This window comes from Aulonocara sp. 'chitande type north' Nkhata Bay, linkage group LG3 (assembly GCF_057382095.1).
Source record: "Aulonocara sp. 'chitande type north' Nkhata Bay isolate Kocher_YH1m ecotype deep benthic linkage group LG3, A_spYH_male_GT1.1, whole genome shotgun sequence".
Classification (NCBI taxonomy): domain Eukaryota; kingdom Metazoa; phylum Chordata; class Actinopteri; order Cichliformes; family Cichlidae; genus Aulonocara; species Aulonocara sp. 'chitande type north' Nkhata Bay.
The window spans coordinates 49,888,908-49,905,274 of record NC_141346.1 but is presented as its reverse complement, the minus strand read 5'-3'; the positions used below and the strand labels follow the sequence as shown (position 1 = coordinate 49,905,274).

Below are 16,367 nucleotides of genomic sequence, written 5' to 3'. Positions count from 1 at the left end.
GTAACCGCATAAACTGGGTGTTTTCATTGCAAACAGACTTTACCAGCCACGAGGGGCGCTATTTCTCCCATTTCTTCTTCTTTTAGTCTGTCAGGTTGCCGGAAGTGACCTGTCAAAAACGGAAAAGCTCGCCGGATCCGTAAACTATTTATCCAAAAACACCAGAGGATTATTATTTGCATGAATACATCAAAAGGCTTAATTTAAAGACAGGAATCTGCATATATCAGGTGAGTTGCATTACAAAATACACCTGTGTCATGTTAGCTGTTTAACAGCGCCTTTCTCTCGGACTTTAGCCTGTTGCTAATGTTTCAAACCGTTTTGGCTAGTCAGAGTATAAGGCTTTGTAAAGCTGTTCTAAATAATTTGTTACGACGTGGTACATAGATAGCATTTAAAAGTGGTTTGGTGTAAAGAGTCAACATTAAAGTAGAATTAGCATAATTGTGTGTCGGGACATTTGTCCCCATTGAGTCATTGAGTACTTTGTCATTATTGTTTTGGCTCAAGCCTTTGACTTTCTTTGGATGCATTTACTTTTTGCAAGTGCGTATCTGACTTGTTGCTTCTTAGTTTAAATAAACCTGTGAAGTAGCTTATTTAGTATTCGACCCTCTGAGCAACAGTTCGACCGGAAGTAATCGTTAGCCTGTGTGTGTCACCTGTGACCCACCCCAATCTTTAACTTGTTTATTGTTAGCATGTACTAGTCTTGCAAATACCATGGGTTGATATTATGTGAAATGAATGGGAATAATGGCTAAAAGTAATAAAACCGACCTTTTTGTGTGTTTTCATACGTCTCACTTGAATGTCATGTACATTTAGCTGTAGTAAATCAGATTAATGAAGAGTTGATCTCATAGCTGTTTGAATGGGTCCTTAAAGTAACCAACATCCAAGTCTCAGCTGGTTAAATATTACCCTCCATCTCTCAGTTCAAATCAGCTGTGACGTTTTGTGATCCCTCCCTGTAATCGCACTCTTGTGTTATCCTCCCCTCTCTCTGAAAAAGAGGAGAGCATGGGGAAGTAGAGAAAAAGTTGAGTCTTCTTTCGGCTGCAGTGAAACCGTATTAACCTTTAATTATGGCTTTGAACAGACGTCACTCTTACACTCCCAGGGTGAGTAACATGAGTACTTAACAGAAAATAATGCTGAAATTAATACGACAGTGATAATTTTTGATTAACCAATTTGAAAAGTAACAGTGAATTATTGCACTATAATGCTAAGGAGTAAGGATTTGAGAGACTCACCATAATGTCGATGTGCGATCCATCCACATCTATTGGCTTCATCAGAGTTGATATGTATTTTTAGTAATTTATAAAAAAGTATAGACAGACCTGTCGATGAGAATAACATTATTGTCTTAATATTTACCACATAAGTAGATTTTTAAAAGGTCTGTCTGTCTAAAACCAATGAATCGGTAGGTGAATTATTTTCATTCGCCGTCTTGTTTTAGTGAGTATAATCCTCTGTCCCAGAAATATTAAACCTCTTCTGATTTATCCTGCCCTGTGGTTCAAACTAAGATAGCATGGATTCACATGCTTGTACATCTCTATAAAAGGATTAGACTCTTACCACAGTCCCAGTTTGTCTTCAATGTGTGCCTTTGTCTGAGCAAGGCAGAGATACTTGCTTGTTTATTGTAGTCCGCACCATATGACTGGCTGCAAGTATGCTTCTTTGCTGTGCAGCCTCAGGGCTGTTTTGTCATTGAATATTTTCGATTCCTAAGACTTGATGTTAAAGGCTAAAGCGAGGAGAATGATGGTACTTTGGAATTCTTAAATATAAACAATAAATTCTCTAGTGTTTCATAACTTTGGCTTCCTTATTTATTGTCTCTTTCCTTCCCCCCATTGTACTCCTTATTTATTATTGTTTATCCACCCTTTCACCTCTTTCTCTTTACCTGTATCTTCAGCTGACCAGCCCACTGATCAGCAGAATGAGCAGCACAGGAACAGTGGAGAGTAGTAAACCTCCAAAGGTGGGTACTTTTTCTATGCAGACATAACAAAGGAAGGAATAACATGGCTTATAACTCAAAGAATTTTTATCCACTTTTTGTCTCCCAGATTGGCTCTATAGTCGAGGTGACAGGAAAGGGTCAGCGCGGCACTGTTGCCTACATTGGCGCTACCCTCTTTGCTTCTGGGAAATGGGTGGGTGTCATACTGGATGAGCCGAAAGGCAAGAACGATGGCACCGTGCAGGGCAAACGCTACTTCACCTGTGAGGAAAATCACGGCATATTCGTCAGGCAGTCCCAGGTTAGTGGGCACAAGAGGAACTGATGATGGTGTTATGGCATCAGCACTGAACTGTAAAGATCCAAACAGGCAGATGACATAATAAATGTACAAATGTGGCAGACTGACATCTTTTATTCTCAACTTTTCTTCTGTTTTCTGTCCGTATTTGTTCATTATTCAAAATCAAGCTTTGTAATTTGTTTGTGTTTTTTCGAATGTTGTCCTGATTACACACTTTTGTTCCATTGTACAGATCCAGGTGGTAGAAGATGGCTCCAGTGCCACCTCACCAGATACCCCTGAGTCTGGAACAGCAAAGACACTTAAGCAAAAAGGTGAGCAAGGACCACAACTGATACTCACGTTTCTAAAATATAATGCAAAGTATTGATAACAAGAGTGTGCAATAAATTATTTAATTATTTTTTTCTAGACATCCCTGAAACTCCCAAAACAAGCAAACAGGTAGGCAAACACATTTTTGATCTCACTTTTTTTAATTTGTCAATTAAGTAAAAATGCGACAAGTCGGTTACTTGGTTTTTAATATTGGTGCATGTACTTTGGATTAAACAAACATCCAAATAACCCCTAAATTTAAAATTTTAATTGTGAGAGTTGTTATTAAAATGTGATCAGTTTGACCCCACTAGTTGTGACATTCGTTGCAGACCAGCCGTTTGTTGTTGTTTTTTAGTTTTGGTTTTTTTCCTCCTTTATGATGCCATGTTGTTTGTTTCGGCTCTCAGCTGCTGGGCTGAATTCTCATGTTTTGTTTTTCTGGATACCTCTTTCAGCAACCAGCGAGCATTAAAAAGGTAGAGCTATATTTAAATTCAGCACGTTTGCTTGGTCTGCGTTATACTCGTGCTAATGCAGCAGTTCATCTTTTTGCACTTAAGCTCTTTATCTGTTGACATTTGCATGGGTCATAAAGACATAACTTGTGATAGGTGCCATTTTCAGTGCATTCTCTTTTGGTTTCCCCACTTTACTTTCATTAAGCTTTTTTTTATTTATTTTTTATTCTGTTCTGGTGAAGGCATTTCGTGTACATGCGTAGACGACAACACGGTGACAGTTTCAGGTTCTCCTGATGCTGTTCATGTCAGTTCTCTTTGTGTCATAATTCAATGAATTCTTTTTTTTCAGTTTTACATTGTTGCATGATCTCAGTTTTTTCGTGTCCCTGTGATCTCTCAAGATTAACTTTGCTCTTGATGATTTTAAATGGTGCATGCAGCTACACTATGTGGACAAAAGTACTGGGCCACCTACACATTACACCGACAGCAGCTGCTCGACCATGGAAACTGTGGAAACCCAGTTTGATGTTGATGCCAGAGAAAGTTTGGAACCTTGCAGTTTTAGAGTCGGTAGATAGTTTGTGGCTTTTATGCACTGTGTGTCTCAGCACTTGGCTCGCCTGCTCCTTAACTTTGGTGGTGTGCCAAGCTATGACTGAGTTGCTGAAGTTAATTTCAGAACATTTCCAGTTTTTGCAGATTTTCGAGGGAAGAAATTTCACAGACTGACTTGTTGCAGTGGTGGCACCCTGTTACAGTATACGCTAAAATTCAGCAAGTGCTTTAGAACGACCCATTCCTTCATAAATGCTTGTAAAGGCAGGCTGCATGGCTGGGGACTTGAGTTAATACACCTGAATTCAAAGATTCATGGCCCAGTGCTTTTGACCATATGCTGTATTAAAGTAATGATCTGTGAATACAAAACTAACAGCAAATGCTTCTTACGTGCTTCTAATCTCTTATCTTGCCTTACCACTGGATGTGTGTATATCTGTGTGTGTGTGTGTGTGTGTGCGTGTGTGCGTGCACGCATCTCCTCCAGTCCTCTGCCCGCCGCTCGGCAAAGGTGAGCTCGCCTACAGCAGAGTGGAGAGGACAAATGGAATGCAAATACATGAGTTAATTCTGAAAAGTTTGATTATTTTAATGTTTGAACAGTAGACTCTGGGACCATAAGAAGCAGATTTCTCCTTATGAAATACTTAACATTGAAAGAATTGTATGAGTAATAGTTACTTGAGGTGTGTGATCTTTCGTTGACTCAGGAGGGGCAGACTAAAAACAGGATGTTAATATCACTAACCTGGTTGTGTATGATAACATTAAGGGGTAGTACTAAAAGCTTTTGTTATTCATCTTCAGTCTAACCTGCATTTAGTTTAAGTAACTGCTCTGACACAGTTTCTATGATCACACCGTGGCAGTGGAAAACACCACGTCTCACATCAGCTACCTCCCTCCCCTCCCTACTGGTCCGTCCCTCCAGCCGCTCCAGCCTGTCGCTCAGGGTACGCTCCGTCGTGTCATAGAGCTTCAGCTGACACCTCACAGGGAGCGGGGTGAAGCACATTACTGACATTATGGCACAGGTGTATACTTGCAGGGTGGTGTCTCATGTAAGGGACACTGGGAGGTGATTATATTTGGTAATCATTGTATCACATTCATTTCACAGATGAATCTTCCAACGTCCACTGGGTTTATTGAAGGTTCTTGTTCACTGTGGTCCAAACTCCTGTTTTGATAGTTGGATTGTTTGCCGATGCTTTACAGCACACCTCTTCTTCTGTTTTTGCCTGTTTTATTTTTAAACTTCTCCCGCTCGTCACAGTCCGTTCATAATCTGCTTTCGTCAACAGGCGTCTCGTGAGAGTCTCGCATCCTCTCTGTCTGGTGATGTCAGTGAGGCGGGCCTGTCCTCCCAGCAGGGTGCTCTGGGCGCCCCTGTGATACCTCAGCCCAGCGGGTCACCTGCAGCAGCAGCAGCTGCTTCTGTTCCAGCTACTCCGAGCAAGGTAGGCCATTAACCTAAAGAAGAGGCTCTTCTTAGAGAAAGGAAAGAACTTTACTGAGGTTCATGTTCAATCCTCTCAGTTCTGTCAGCTCATCTCATCTCCATTTTTAATTTTTTAAATTTTATTTCTTATTTATGATTAAATTGATTTTTGTTATATTTCATCCATCTTATTATAACCAGGTGGAACCTGCCATATCCAAGCAGGTAGAGTTTCTTAATGGCTACATGCATGCTGATGATGCCTGGCATGTGTTTACTAACAACATCGGGGGGGAAAACTTATCCTCAGCAGACCTTCTCGATACTTATCCATGGTTTTCAAATGTCCTCACGGGGAATTTTCTGGGGATGACGCATGGTTTACTTTGAGGCACTTAAAGAAACATCCTTACATCACTGTCTCTACGGGAAATGGTTGAACTGTAGGAATCTCTCTCTTTCTCCCTCCCTTTCCCTTCAATAAAATAAAATGAAAAATTCTTTGCAAAGGAATTTGGAGTAACATCGTATATGTTATACATCATGCGTCTGGGATTTTAGTGGTGGGACTTGATTAATGTTTTGCTTTTTTCGGTCCCCTTTTCAAAAGTAGAGTCTAGGGAAGTAGATGAGGTTCAGTTAATGGATTAATTTTGTTGGTCCCGTCTTGCCTCTAATCACGTCATAGGAGGAGGAATCACTGCGAGCTCAAGTCAAGGACCTGGAGGAGAAACTGGAGACTTTGAAGATGAAGCGAACAGAAGACAAAGCCAAGCTTAAGGAACTGGAGAAACACAAGATCCAGTTGGAGCAGCTTCAGGAGTGGAAGAACAAGATGCAGGAGCAGCAGGCCGAGCTGCAGAAACAACTCAAAGAGGCCAAGAAGGTAGACTGGAATGGATGAACTTAAATAGTCATCGGTGCTACAGTGTGATGTCTTTTTTTCTCAAGGTTTTGGGAATGAAAGAACAACCTCTCAACTCATCAGGCTTGCCAGTTTAATGCTTTATTTATACCTTCTTACTTCACAGGAAGCCAGGGAGGCACAGGAGGCCAAGGAGCGCTACATGGAGGAGATGTCTGACACGGCAGATGCCATAGAGATGGCCACGCTGGACAAAGAGATGGCAGAAGAGAGAGCAGAATCGCTGCAGGTTGAGGTGGATAGCCTGAAAGAGAAAGTGGAGGAGCTGTCAATGGACCTGGAGATCCTTAGGCATGAGATTTCAGAGAAAGGTGCGTTTGGGGAAAAAAAAAGCAGCATGTTTATAATAACCACTGCTATTCAAGTCATCCACAAGGTCTTCTTATGTATTCTGTATCCATCTCATTTCTGCTCACTTCTCATCAAGTGCTGTCCTTTCTGTGCACTGTTTCCTGCTGCAGGCTCAGATGGAGCTGCCTCCAGTTACCAGGTCAAGCAGCTGGAGGAGCAGAACAGCAGACTCAAGGAGGCGCTGGTCAGGTCAGTAGCAAATACCTTTTTAAATGAAGGTATTTGCCTGCTCTTTGTTACACTGCGTACAGATAAATAAAAAAAAAAAGAAATCACATTAACCTGTCTTAACTCGTAAAAAAGCAGTAAGAGAAGACAAGTCCTAAAAAAACAAATAAAATCCTTCTTTCTGGTTCCTCCTCAGGATGAGAGATCTGTCTGCTTCGGAGAAACAGGAACACGTGAAGCTTCAGAAGCAGACGGAGAAGAAGAACGTGGAGCTGGAGACTCTGAGGACTCAGAAAGAAAAACTGCAGGAAGAGGTCAAGCAGGCAGAGGCCACAATCGATGAACTGAAGGAACAGGTAAAGGATGTATACATAAATACAGAAAGGCAATGGTTTATTTAGGTTCACAGTAGCTCATAATACATGGTAAAAAATATTTATTGAGACTAGTCATTGACAGCAAAGATGCATGTCCTTAATCTGAAAAATTGTGAGAGAAATTGTGAGACTTATTCAATTCAATTCAATTCAATTTTATTTATATAGCGCCAAATCACAACAAAAGTCGCCTCAAGGCGCTTCATAGATACAGAGAAAAACCCAACAATCATATGACCCCCTATGAGCAAGCACTTTGGCGACAGTGGGAAGGAAAAACTCCCTTTTAACAGGAAGAAACCTCCGGCAGAACCAGGCTCAGGGAGGGGCGGCCATCTGCTGCGACCGGTTGGGGTGAGAGAAGGAAGACAGGATAAAGACATGCTGTGGAAGAGAGACAGAGGTTAATAACAGATATGATTCAATGCAGAGAGGTCTATTAATACATAGTGAGTGAGAAAGGTGACTGGAAAGGAAAAACTCAATGCATCATGGGAATCCCCCGGCAGCCTACATCTATTGCAGCATAACAAAGGGAGGATTCAGGGTCACCTGGTCCAGCCCTAACTATATGCTTTAGAAAAAAGGAAAGTTTTAAGCCTAATCTTAAAAGTAGAGATAGTGTCTGTCTCCCGAATCCAAACTGGAAGCTGGTTCCACAGAAGAGGGGCCTGAAAACTGAAGGCTCTCCCTCCCATTCTACTTTTAAATACTCTATGAACAACAAGTAGGCCTGCAGAGCGAGAGCGGAGCGCTCTAATAGGGTGATATGGTACTACAAGGTCATTAAGATAAGATGGGGCCTGATTATTTAAGACCTTGTATGTGAGGAGCAGGATTTTGAATTCAATTCTGGATTTAACAGGAAGCCAATGAAGGGAAGCCAAAACAGGAGAAATATGCTCTCTCTTTCTAGTCCCTGTCAGGACTCTTGCTGCAGCATTTTGGATTAGCTGAAGGCTTTTCAGCGAGTTTTTTGGACATCCTGATAATAATGAGTTACAGTAGTCCAGCCTGGAAGTAATAAATGCATGAACTAGTTTTTCAGCGTCACTCTGAGACAGGATATTTCTAATTTTAGAGATGTTGCGCAAATGGAAGAAAGCAGTCTTACATATTTGTTTAATATGTGCGTTGAAGGACATGTCCTGGTCAAAAATGACTCCAAGGTTCCTCACAGCATTACTGGAGGCCAAGGTAATGCCATCCAGAGTAAGAATCTGATTAGATACCATATTTCTAAGATTTTCAGGGCCGAGTACAATAACCTCAGTTTTATCTGAATTAAGAAGCAGAAAGTTAGCGGCCATCCAGGTCTTTATGTCTTTAAGACATTCCTGCAGTTTAACTAATTGGTGTGTGTTATCTGGCTTCATGGACAGATAGAGCTGGGTGTCATCTGCATAGCAGTGAAAATGTATGCTGTGTCTTCTAATGATACTGCCTAAGGGAAGCATGTATAATGTAAACAGAATTGGTCCTAGCACTGAACCCTGTGGAACTCCATAATTAACCTCAGTGTGTGAAGAGGACTCTCCATTTACATGCACGAATTGGAGTCTATTAGATAGATATGATACAAACCACTGCAGCGCAGTACTTGTAATACCTACAGCATGTTCTAATCGCTCTAATAGGATATTATGGTCAACAGTATCGAATGCTGCGCTAAGGTCTAGCAGGACAAGCACAGAGATGAGTCCACTGTCAGAGGCCATGAGAAGATCATTTGTAACCTTCATTAAAGCTGTTTCTGTGCTGTGATGAGCTCTGAAACCTGACTGAAACTCTTCAAATAAACCATTCCTCTGCAGATGATCTGTTAGCTGTTTGACAACTACTCTTTCAAGGATTTTTGATATGAAAGGAAGGTTGGAGATTGGCCTATAATTAGCTAAGACTGCTGGGTCTAGAGATGGCTTTTTGAGTAAAGGTTTAACTACAGCTAGCTTGAAGGCCTGTGGTACATAGCCGATTATTAGAGATAGGTTGATCATATTTAAGATCGAAGAATTAATTAATGGCAGGACTTCTTTGAGCAGTTTTGTAGGAATGGGGTCTAAAAGACACGTTGATGGTTTGGAGGAAGTAATTATTGAAGTTAACTCAGAAAGATCAATTGGAGAAAAAGAGTCTAACTTAATATCAATGGTACTAAGAGTAGCTGTAGATAATATTACATCTGTGGGATGATTATTGGTAATTTTTTCTCTAATGATAAAAATTTTATTTGTGAAGAAGTTCATGAAGTCATTACTAGTTAACGTTAAAGGGATGGTTGGCTCAAAAGAGCTCTGACTTTTTGTCAGCCTGGCTACAGTGCTGAAGAGAAACCTAGGGTTGTTCTTATTTTCTTCAATCAGTGATGAATAGTAAGATGTTCTGGCTTTGCGGAGGGCTTTCTTATAAAGCAGCAAACTATTTCTCCAGGCTAAATGATGATCCTCTAGATTTGTGACACGCCATTTCCTCTCCAGATTACGAGTCATCTGCTTTAGGGTACGTGTTTCAGAATTATACCACGGAGTCAGGTACTTCTGATTTGAGGCCTTAGTTTTCACAGGAGCTACAGTATCCAGAGTCGTACGTAGTGAGGAGGTGAAATTATTAACAAGATAATCGACCTCTGTTGGGGTAGCGTTCAGATAGCTGCTTTGCTCTGTGTTGGTACAGGGCATTGGAGATGATAACAGTGGGTGGATTATATTCTTAAACTTAGTTACAGTGCTTTCAGAAAGACATCTACTTTGATAAAGTCTACTCTTCACCACTGTGTAATCAATTATTGTAAATGTAAATGTTATCAGGAAATGATCAGACAGGAGAGGGTTTTCAGGAAACACTGTTAAATGTTCAGGTTCGATGCCATATGTTAAAACAAGATCTAGAGTGTGATTAAAGTGGTGGGTGGGTTCTTTTACATTTTGAGAGAAACCAATTGAGTCTAATAACAGATTAAATGCCATGTTGAGGCTGTCATTTTTAGCATCTACATGGATGTTAAAATCACCCACAATAATTATTTTATCTGAGCTCAGAACTAAATTAGATATAAAGTCTGAGAAATCAGACAGAAACTCTGTGTAAGGCCCAGGTGGACGATAGATGATAACAAGTAAGACTGGTTTCTGAGTTTCACAGCTGGGGTGGACAATGTTAAGCATCAGGCTTTCAAATGAATTAAAAGTCTGTCTTGGTCTTTCATTAATTAATAGGCTGGTGTGAAAAATTGCTGCCACACCGCCCCCTCGGCCTGTGCTTCGAGATTTCTGGTAGTTAGAATGACTCGGGGGTGTTGATTCATTTAAACTAACATAATCATCCTGCTGCAACCAGGTTTCTGTAAGGCAGAGTAAATCAATTTGTTGATCAATTATTAAGTCATGTACTAACAGAGACTTGGAGGAGAGAGACCTAATATTTAATAATCCACATTTCACTGTTTTACTCTTTGGTTCAGATGTGGATACTGTATTGTTCTTTCTTTGTGATTGTTTATGTTTAAGTTGTTTGTTGCTGGTTTTTAGTTTGTTTTTTGTCTTTTTGGAAGCTGCTGACACAGTCTCTATGGAGATGGGTTTTTGGGGGGGTAGCAGGAGGAGAGAAGCTGCAGAGAAGCGTGTAAGACTGCAACTCTGCTTCCTGGTCCCAACTCTGGATAGTCATATTTTGGGGGGTTTAATAAATTTGTCCATATTTCTAGAAATGAGAGCTGCTCCATCCAAAGTGGGATGGATGCCGTCTCTCCTAACAAGACCAGGTTTCCTCCAGAAGGTTTGCCAATTATCTATGAAGCCCACATCGTTTCTGGGACACCACTCAGACAGCCAGCAATTTAAGGAGAACATGCGGCTAAACATGTCACTCCTGGTCTGATTGGGGAGGGGACCAGAGAAAACTACAGAGTCCGACATTGTTTTGGCAAAGTTGCACACCGATTCAATATTGATTTTAGTGACCTCCGATTGGCGTAACCGGGTGTCATTATTATTATTTGTGGAAACTAAAGACCTGTGTGTGTGTGTGTGTGTGTGTGTGTGTGTGTGTGTGTGTACCAGGTGGATGCTGCTCTGGGCTCAGAGGAGATGGTGGAGACCCTGACGGAGAGGAACCTCGACCTTGAGGAGAAAGTCAGAGAGCTGAGAGAAACCGTGACTGATCTGGTCAGTGCTGATGTATTTATAATAGATCTAATAGAATACAACTGACACTCCTTAAATCTCCAACATGACACATCCAGGACAAAGGTGTGAGGAAAAGGTTTGAATGAGATATTTATAGCAGACCTACCACTTTTTTTTTTTTCTTTTTCTTTTTGCATTAACAGGAAGCCATCAATGAGATGAATGATGAGCTCCAGGAGAATGCCAGAGAAACAGAGATGGAGCTGAGGGAACAGCTCGATCTGAGTGGGGCAAAGGTCAGAGAGGCAGACAAAAGGGTGGAAGCTGCCCAGGAGACTGTAGCTGATTACCAGCAGACCATCAACAAATACAGAGAACTCACTGGCTCACTTCAGGTAGGTGGATGGAGGGGTAATTCTGCAGGCCTGCAGTTCTATTGTCCTGATGCTGTAAAAGGTTTGTTTTGTGCATTAGGAGGCCAACAGGGAGCTGATCAGTCAGCAGAATGCAAATGCAGAACAAGTTCAGCAACCACCTGCTGAGCTGTTTGACTTTAAGATCAAGTTTGCAGAGACCAAGGCTTACGCCAAGGTAAGAGAGCTCCATGGTGACATACAACCTCGGTGCCAGTGCTGTTGGTTTTCTTTATTTAAACAACTAACCTCACTCTTTGTCTCCAGGCCATTGAGATGGAGCTGAGGAAAATGGAAGTAGCTCAGTCGAACAGACAGGTGTCCCTCCTCACCTCCTTCATGCCTGACTCCTTCCTTCGCCATGGTGGGGACCATGACTGCATTCTGGTTCTCCTGCTTATTCCCAGGCTCATCTGCAAGGTATGAGGCAGACACATGACAGGTTTGAATTCTTGTGCTCGATTTTAGAATTACCTGGTTGTAGTACGTTTTTCAAAGAGCTTTCCCAAATCCTTACTCGGCTGTGTCTGTATGTGGTCGATATCTCCTCGTCCGAAGGCTGAACTCATCAGTAAACAGGCACAGGAGAAGTTTGACTTGAACGGGAACCCGGTGCAGGGAACAGGGCTGAGAGGTCCTCCGGGAGAACAGCGCAGTTTCGCTTCAGGACTGGTTTACTCCCTCAGCCTGCTGCAGGCCACCCTGCATAAATATGAACAGTAAATATCGCAGCTTTACCAATAAAGATGCAGGAATAAAATAGGTGAACATACCTTCATCACTGGGTCGATGTGTTTTACTCTTTTCCTTTTTCCCTGCACTCGTTTAGGGCTCTGAACACCTGCAGCGTGGACGTTTTTAAGCGCATGGGAACCCTTTACTCTGAAATGAGTTTCCATGAACGCTCTCTGGATTATTTCATAGACCTGCTTCATAAAGATCAGCTGGATGAGACCGTTCAGGTGGAACCTCTCACTAAGGCCATCAAGTACTATCAGGTAACGCAGGGATGTGTTTTACATTAAAACGTCACAACTGGAAATTTCAGTTGTCGTATAAACTGTGTAACTGTAGATGTCAGTGAGTTTATAACATGTTCATTATATCAAGTATCTGTTATATTGTCTTCCAGCAACTGTATAGTGTCCATCTGGCAGATCACACTGAAGACTGCACAGTGCAGCTGGCTGATCACATTAAGGTACATCAAGCATGTTTAGCAAAGTTAAAAAGATTTATACGGTTTCACTTGTAATGCAGGGCTTTAAACCAGAAATAACACTATTATAAAAAATGTTTTTTTTAATATGTCCAAAATGTATAAATCTGTAAGGAAAAAGAAGTGTCGGGTTTTCCTTTTAAATGACACATGCCGCCTTTTCACCTCCAGTTTACTCAGAGTGCCTTGGACTGTATGGTAGTGGAGGTAGCTCGTCTGCGCGCCTTCCTGTCATCAGGACAGGAGAGCTCTGGTTTAGCAGTTCTTCTGAAGGACCTGGACATCTCGTGTTCTGATATCAGACAGTTTTGTAAGAAGATCCGCCGTCGCATGCCCGGAACAGATGTAGCTGGAGTCCCCGCTGCTCTCCGTTTTGGACCAGAGGTATGGAAACATGGCATACAAACTAACGCACCATTGCTGATTGGGATCTGTATAATTACAGCTGTACGCCTGACATGTCTCTCCTCATATGGCAGGTTTCAGAGACGCTGACCGAGTGCAGGCGTCAGTTGACTCGTGTGGTTGCGGTACTTCAAGAGGTAGCTGCAGCTGGAGCTCAGATGGTTCCTTCGCTGGGAGAACAGGAAGGTCTCAATGCTCTTAAACTGGAGGATATTGCCTGCAAGGTTGTGGAGCAGGTACTTTCACATTTAACAGCTGCTCAGTCCTCTTTAAAAGGCAAAACCTCCTCTTTTTTGGGGGGGGAAATGTAAGGACTTATAGTTCTAGTTAATTGGCACGCTTAGCACATCAGATGTTTGATCTTGTGTTCTGAGCATTTTGCACAACATAGGTTGTGTATTAAGCACTGTTGATTTAATCTCTTGCTATTATCACCATCTGCTTTCTGTTCTCTAAGGTATATGGCTCCCATGGTGTAAATGGCCCAGAGTTACTGCGGCAGTCTTGCAGCTCTGTCATCACCACCATGAACAAGATGGCTACAGCCATGCAGGAAGGAGAGTATGATGCTGAAAAACCACAGGGAAAGGTATTTGTGTGGTTGAACAGTTTCACAGTACTCATTTCACATGAAGTCCCCAGTTTGGAACTTTTCAGACTAATTCTCACTTCACCAATTAGACTCTTCCAGTGGAAATGAGAGCAGCCACAGTCAGGGCAGAAATGACTGACGCCGAAGGTCTGGGAGTCAAACTAGAAGACAGAGAAACGGTCATCAAGGAGCTCAAGAAGTCTCTCAAGATTAAGGTAACATGCTGAAGAAAGGTTGTGCAAAAGGACCTGCCACTTCGAAGTGAAAGGGACTGGAAAGATGAAAACTGGACCGACAGGTATAACAAGCATGGCACTGTATCTCCTTTTTATCTCAGGGTGAGGAGCTGAGTGAGGCCCATGTCCGCCTCAGCCTCTTGGAGAAGAAGCTGGACACCTCCACCAAAGATGCTGATGAACGTGTGGAGAAGATTCAGACCAAACTGGATGAGAACCTTGCCCTGTTGAAGAAGAAAGAAAAGTAGGATTAATAAACAATGAAATTTTCCTCTCCATTTTCTTTATTATGGCAGTGTTTTCCTCATTTGACCCTCCCCGTTACTCTTCTCCAGGGAGTTTGAGGAGACAATGGATGCTCTGCAGGCTGATATTGACCAGCTGGAGGCTGAGAAGGCAGAGCTGAAACAACGACTCAGTAACCAGTCAAAGATGACCATTGAAGGCCTGAGAGGTCCACCTGCCTCAGGAATTGCCTCCATCGTTCAGGGATCAGCAGGAGGTGAAGTTCCCACTTCTTATTTATGCTCATTTCTTCTCAGCAGCTGAATTGATGGTGTTTTATATTTGATGGTGGTTTATATTAATGTCACATGTAATTGTTCTATCCAGAGAAAAGCAATTGCAATTAACTGGATTTTATAAGAAGTCTTGCAAAAATTGAGTATGTTCTATTACAGTGAAACTTTTCCTACCAGACTTTAGTCAGATTTTAACTAAATGAAAGTGAGGCGAATCGGCACCATCTAAGGAGAACCACAAGGTGTCGTTGTTTCCACAATCATTTTATTTTTCCCCATCAGGTCTGCCTCCCTCTATGGGAGGGCCAATGCAGGTGGTGGACTCTCCTCTCCTCAGGCAGCAGATTGAGGCCCAGAGGCTGGGTATTAAACACCTTCAGAATGAAAACAACAGACTCAAGGTATGCTAGATTCAAGCGTGTGTATGTGTGTGAATTTACAGAAGCCGTCTCGATTTCATCATTTTTTTGTATATTTGTCACGCTTAAATGTTTCAGATCATCAAGTAAATGGTAATAAAAGACAAAAATAACCAGAGTATAAACAAAATGTTTTTAAATTACATTTTTTATGTTTTTAAAAACAAAACAAAAAAAACAACCCAATTTCTTTGTCTAATATTACCTTGTTTGATAATCTGAAACATTTTTAACAAATATGCAAAAAAAGGAATTAAAAAAAATAGGGCAGATACTTTTTATGACTGTGTGTGTGTATTTATATCAAAACAAAACTATAATAATAAACTACATAAACTTACAGGCAGAGAAAATGAGAGCCCAGCTAGCCTCCCTGCCGCCGCTCCGCCCTCCTAAACTCCCACAAGTGTCTAAAGAAAGCTCCATGCCTCCAGAGGGACTAAACACAGGGATATACAGAAGGACTGACCAGCTGCTGGCAACCTTGCTCAAGCTGAGTGCCGAGGTTAAAGTGGTGGACATCACTGGAAAGACGGCAGGTATGTGGACACAGAGGTTTTAAGTATTTTCATATTCTGAAGAAGGCTTTTGTGAGTTTGCTAAATGCATTGAGCAATTATTTTATAACTCCTCCATTTCTTACAGTTAGTGCAAGCGCTCAGCTCCTGGAGCAGACAGCTCGTCTGCAGAACCTCAGTGATGCTCTGGATAAACTCAAGGTGCCGCTTCAAAAAATAGTTTCTATTACACAATCCTTATGTTGTCTTGTTATCTGACAGCAGTGCAAAAACAAGCAGTCTGACCAAGTCTCCTGTTTCAGGGTGAGGTAGCCGAACATGTGGTCTCATATCAGCCTGGAGCGAAGGCTTCTTCTGACTTTGCCACATTCCCAGTCACCTCTTTTACTAAGGTATTACTATAGTAGTATAAAAGAATATAAATGATTCATGTTATACAGCAGTGGAAAATATATATCATGTGCATATTTTTTGGTTCCTAGGCCAAGGAAGAGAAGCAGGGAGACACTGTATTCATTGGCCGTGTTGCGATTCCATGCACCCGTGGACAGGAACAAGTCCACCGTCTCGTCCTATCAAAGCAGCAGTTGCAGCAAGTGCACAGTCTCCTCATGGTTTAGAGCAGTAGGATTACACAGCAGAGTACCTTCTTATTCCAGCTAACACTTCAGCATTCCTCCTATTTGTCGTTTTCACTTTTCTCAGGAAACTGTTTCCACTTATAGCACTAATATTATCGACCCAGAGAAGTGTCTTTATAAAAGTGATTGTTTTTCTGGATTTCAAGAGTCCCGAATGTCACTAAGGTGTCATGATTTCATTATTGAAGAAGTTTCTGTACCAATGTTCACTCTGTGCAAATGGGAAGGACTACAACACAATTTTTACTGCATTTGCAATGACTGATAGTTTGTTCCTTTGTATGTTTTGTATTTGTGCAAGTCAGACAATAAAAGATAGCAGCCCAATTCTGAGCAAGAAATACTCAAATGTATGTTTACGTTTATACTTGTAAGCTGAT

At 41.7% G+C, this 16,367-nt stretch overlaps 1 protein-coding gene across 7 annotated transcripts; it reads left to right on the top strand.

The window, feature by feature from the left end:
• Positions 1 to 74: 74 nt before the first annotated feature.
• LOC147336033 (dynactin subunit 1-like) lies at positions 75 to 16,320 on the top strand. 7 transcript variants are annotated; one of them, XM_086284785.1, is made up of 32 exons: positions 75 to 230; positions 1,943 to 2,008; positions 2,097 to 2,291; positions 2,527 to 2,608; positions 2,707 to 2,738; positions 3,071 to 3,091; positions 4,125 to 4,148; positions 4,507 to 4,590; positions 4,942 to 5,097; positions 5,280 to 5,303; positions 5,767 to 5,964; positions 6,110 to 6,314; positions 6,465 to 6,543; positions 6,719 to 6,878; positions 10,958 to 11,062; positions 11,227 to 11,418; positions 11,498 to 11,614; positions 11,704 to 11,856; positions 11,995 to 12,155; positions 12,266 to 12,434; positions 12,569 to 12,637; positions 12,827 to 13,039; positions 13,135 to 13,296; positions 13,518 to 13,649; positions 13,742 to 13,867; positions 13,990 to 14,132; positions 14,224 to 14,390; positions 14,692 to 14,810; positions 15,172 to 15,367; positions 15,474 to 15,547; positions 15,649 to 15,738; positions 15,829 to 16,320. In XM_086284785.1, exons 2-32 carry the CDS (start codon positions 1,967 to 1,969, stop codon positions 15,964 to 15,966), a joined length of 3,828 nt encoding a protein of 1,275 aa, XP_086140911.1. In that variant the 5' UTR covers positions 75 to 230; positions 1,943 to 1,966; the 3' UTR covers positions 15,967 to 16,320. The 7 variants fall into 7 exon arrangements, with proteins under 7 accessions (XP_086140911.1, XP_086140909.1, XP_086140912.1 ...); XM_086284783.1 differs by lacking the exon at positions 75 to 230 and adding an exon at positions 1,029 to 1,127; XM_086284786.1 differs by lacking the exons at positions 75 to 230; positions 4,507 to 4,590 and adding an exon at positions 1,030 to 1,127.
• The last annotated feature ends 47 nt before the right edge of the window (positions 16,321 to 16,367 follow it).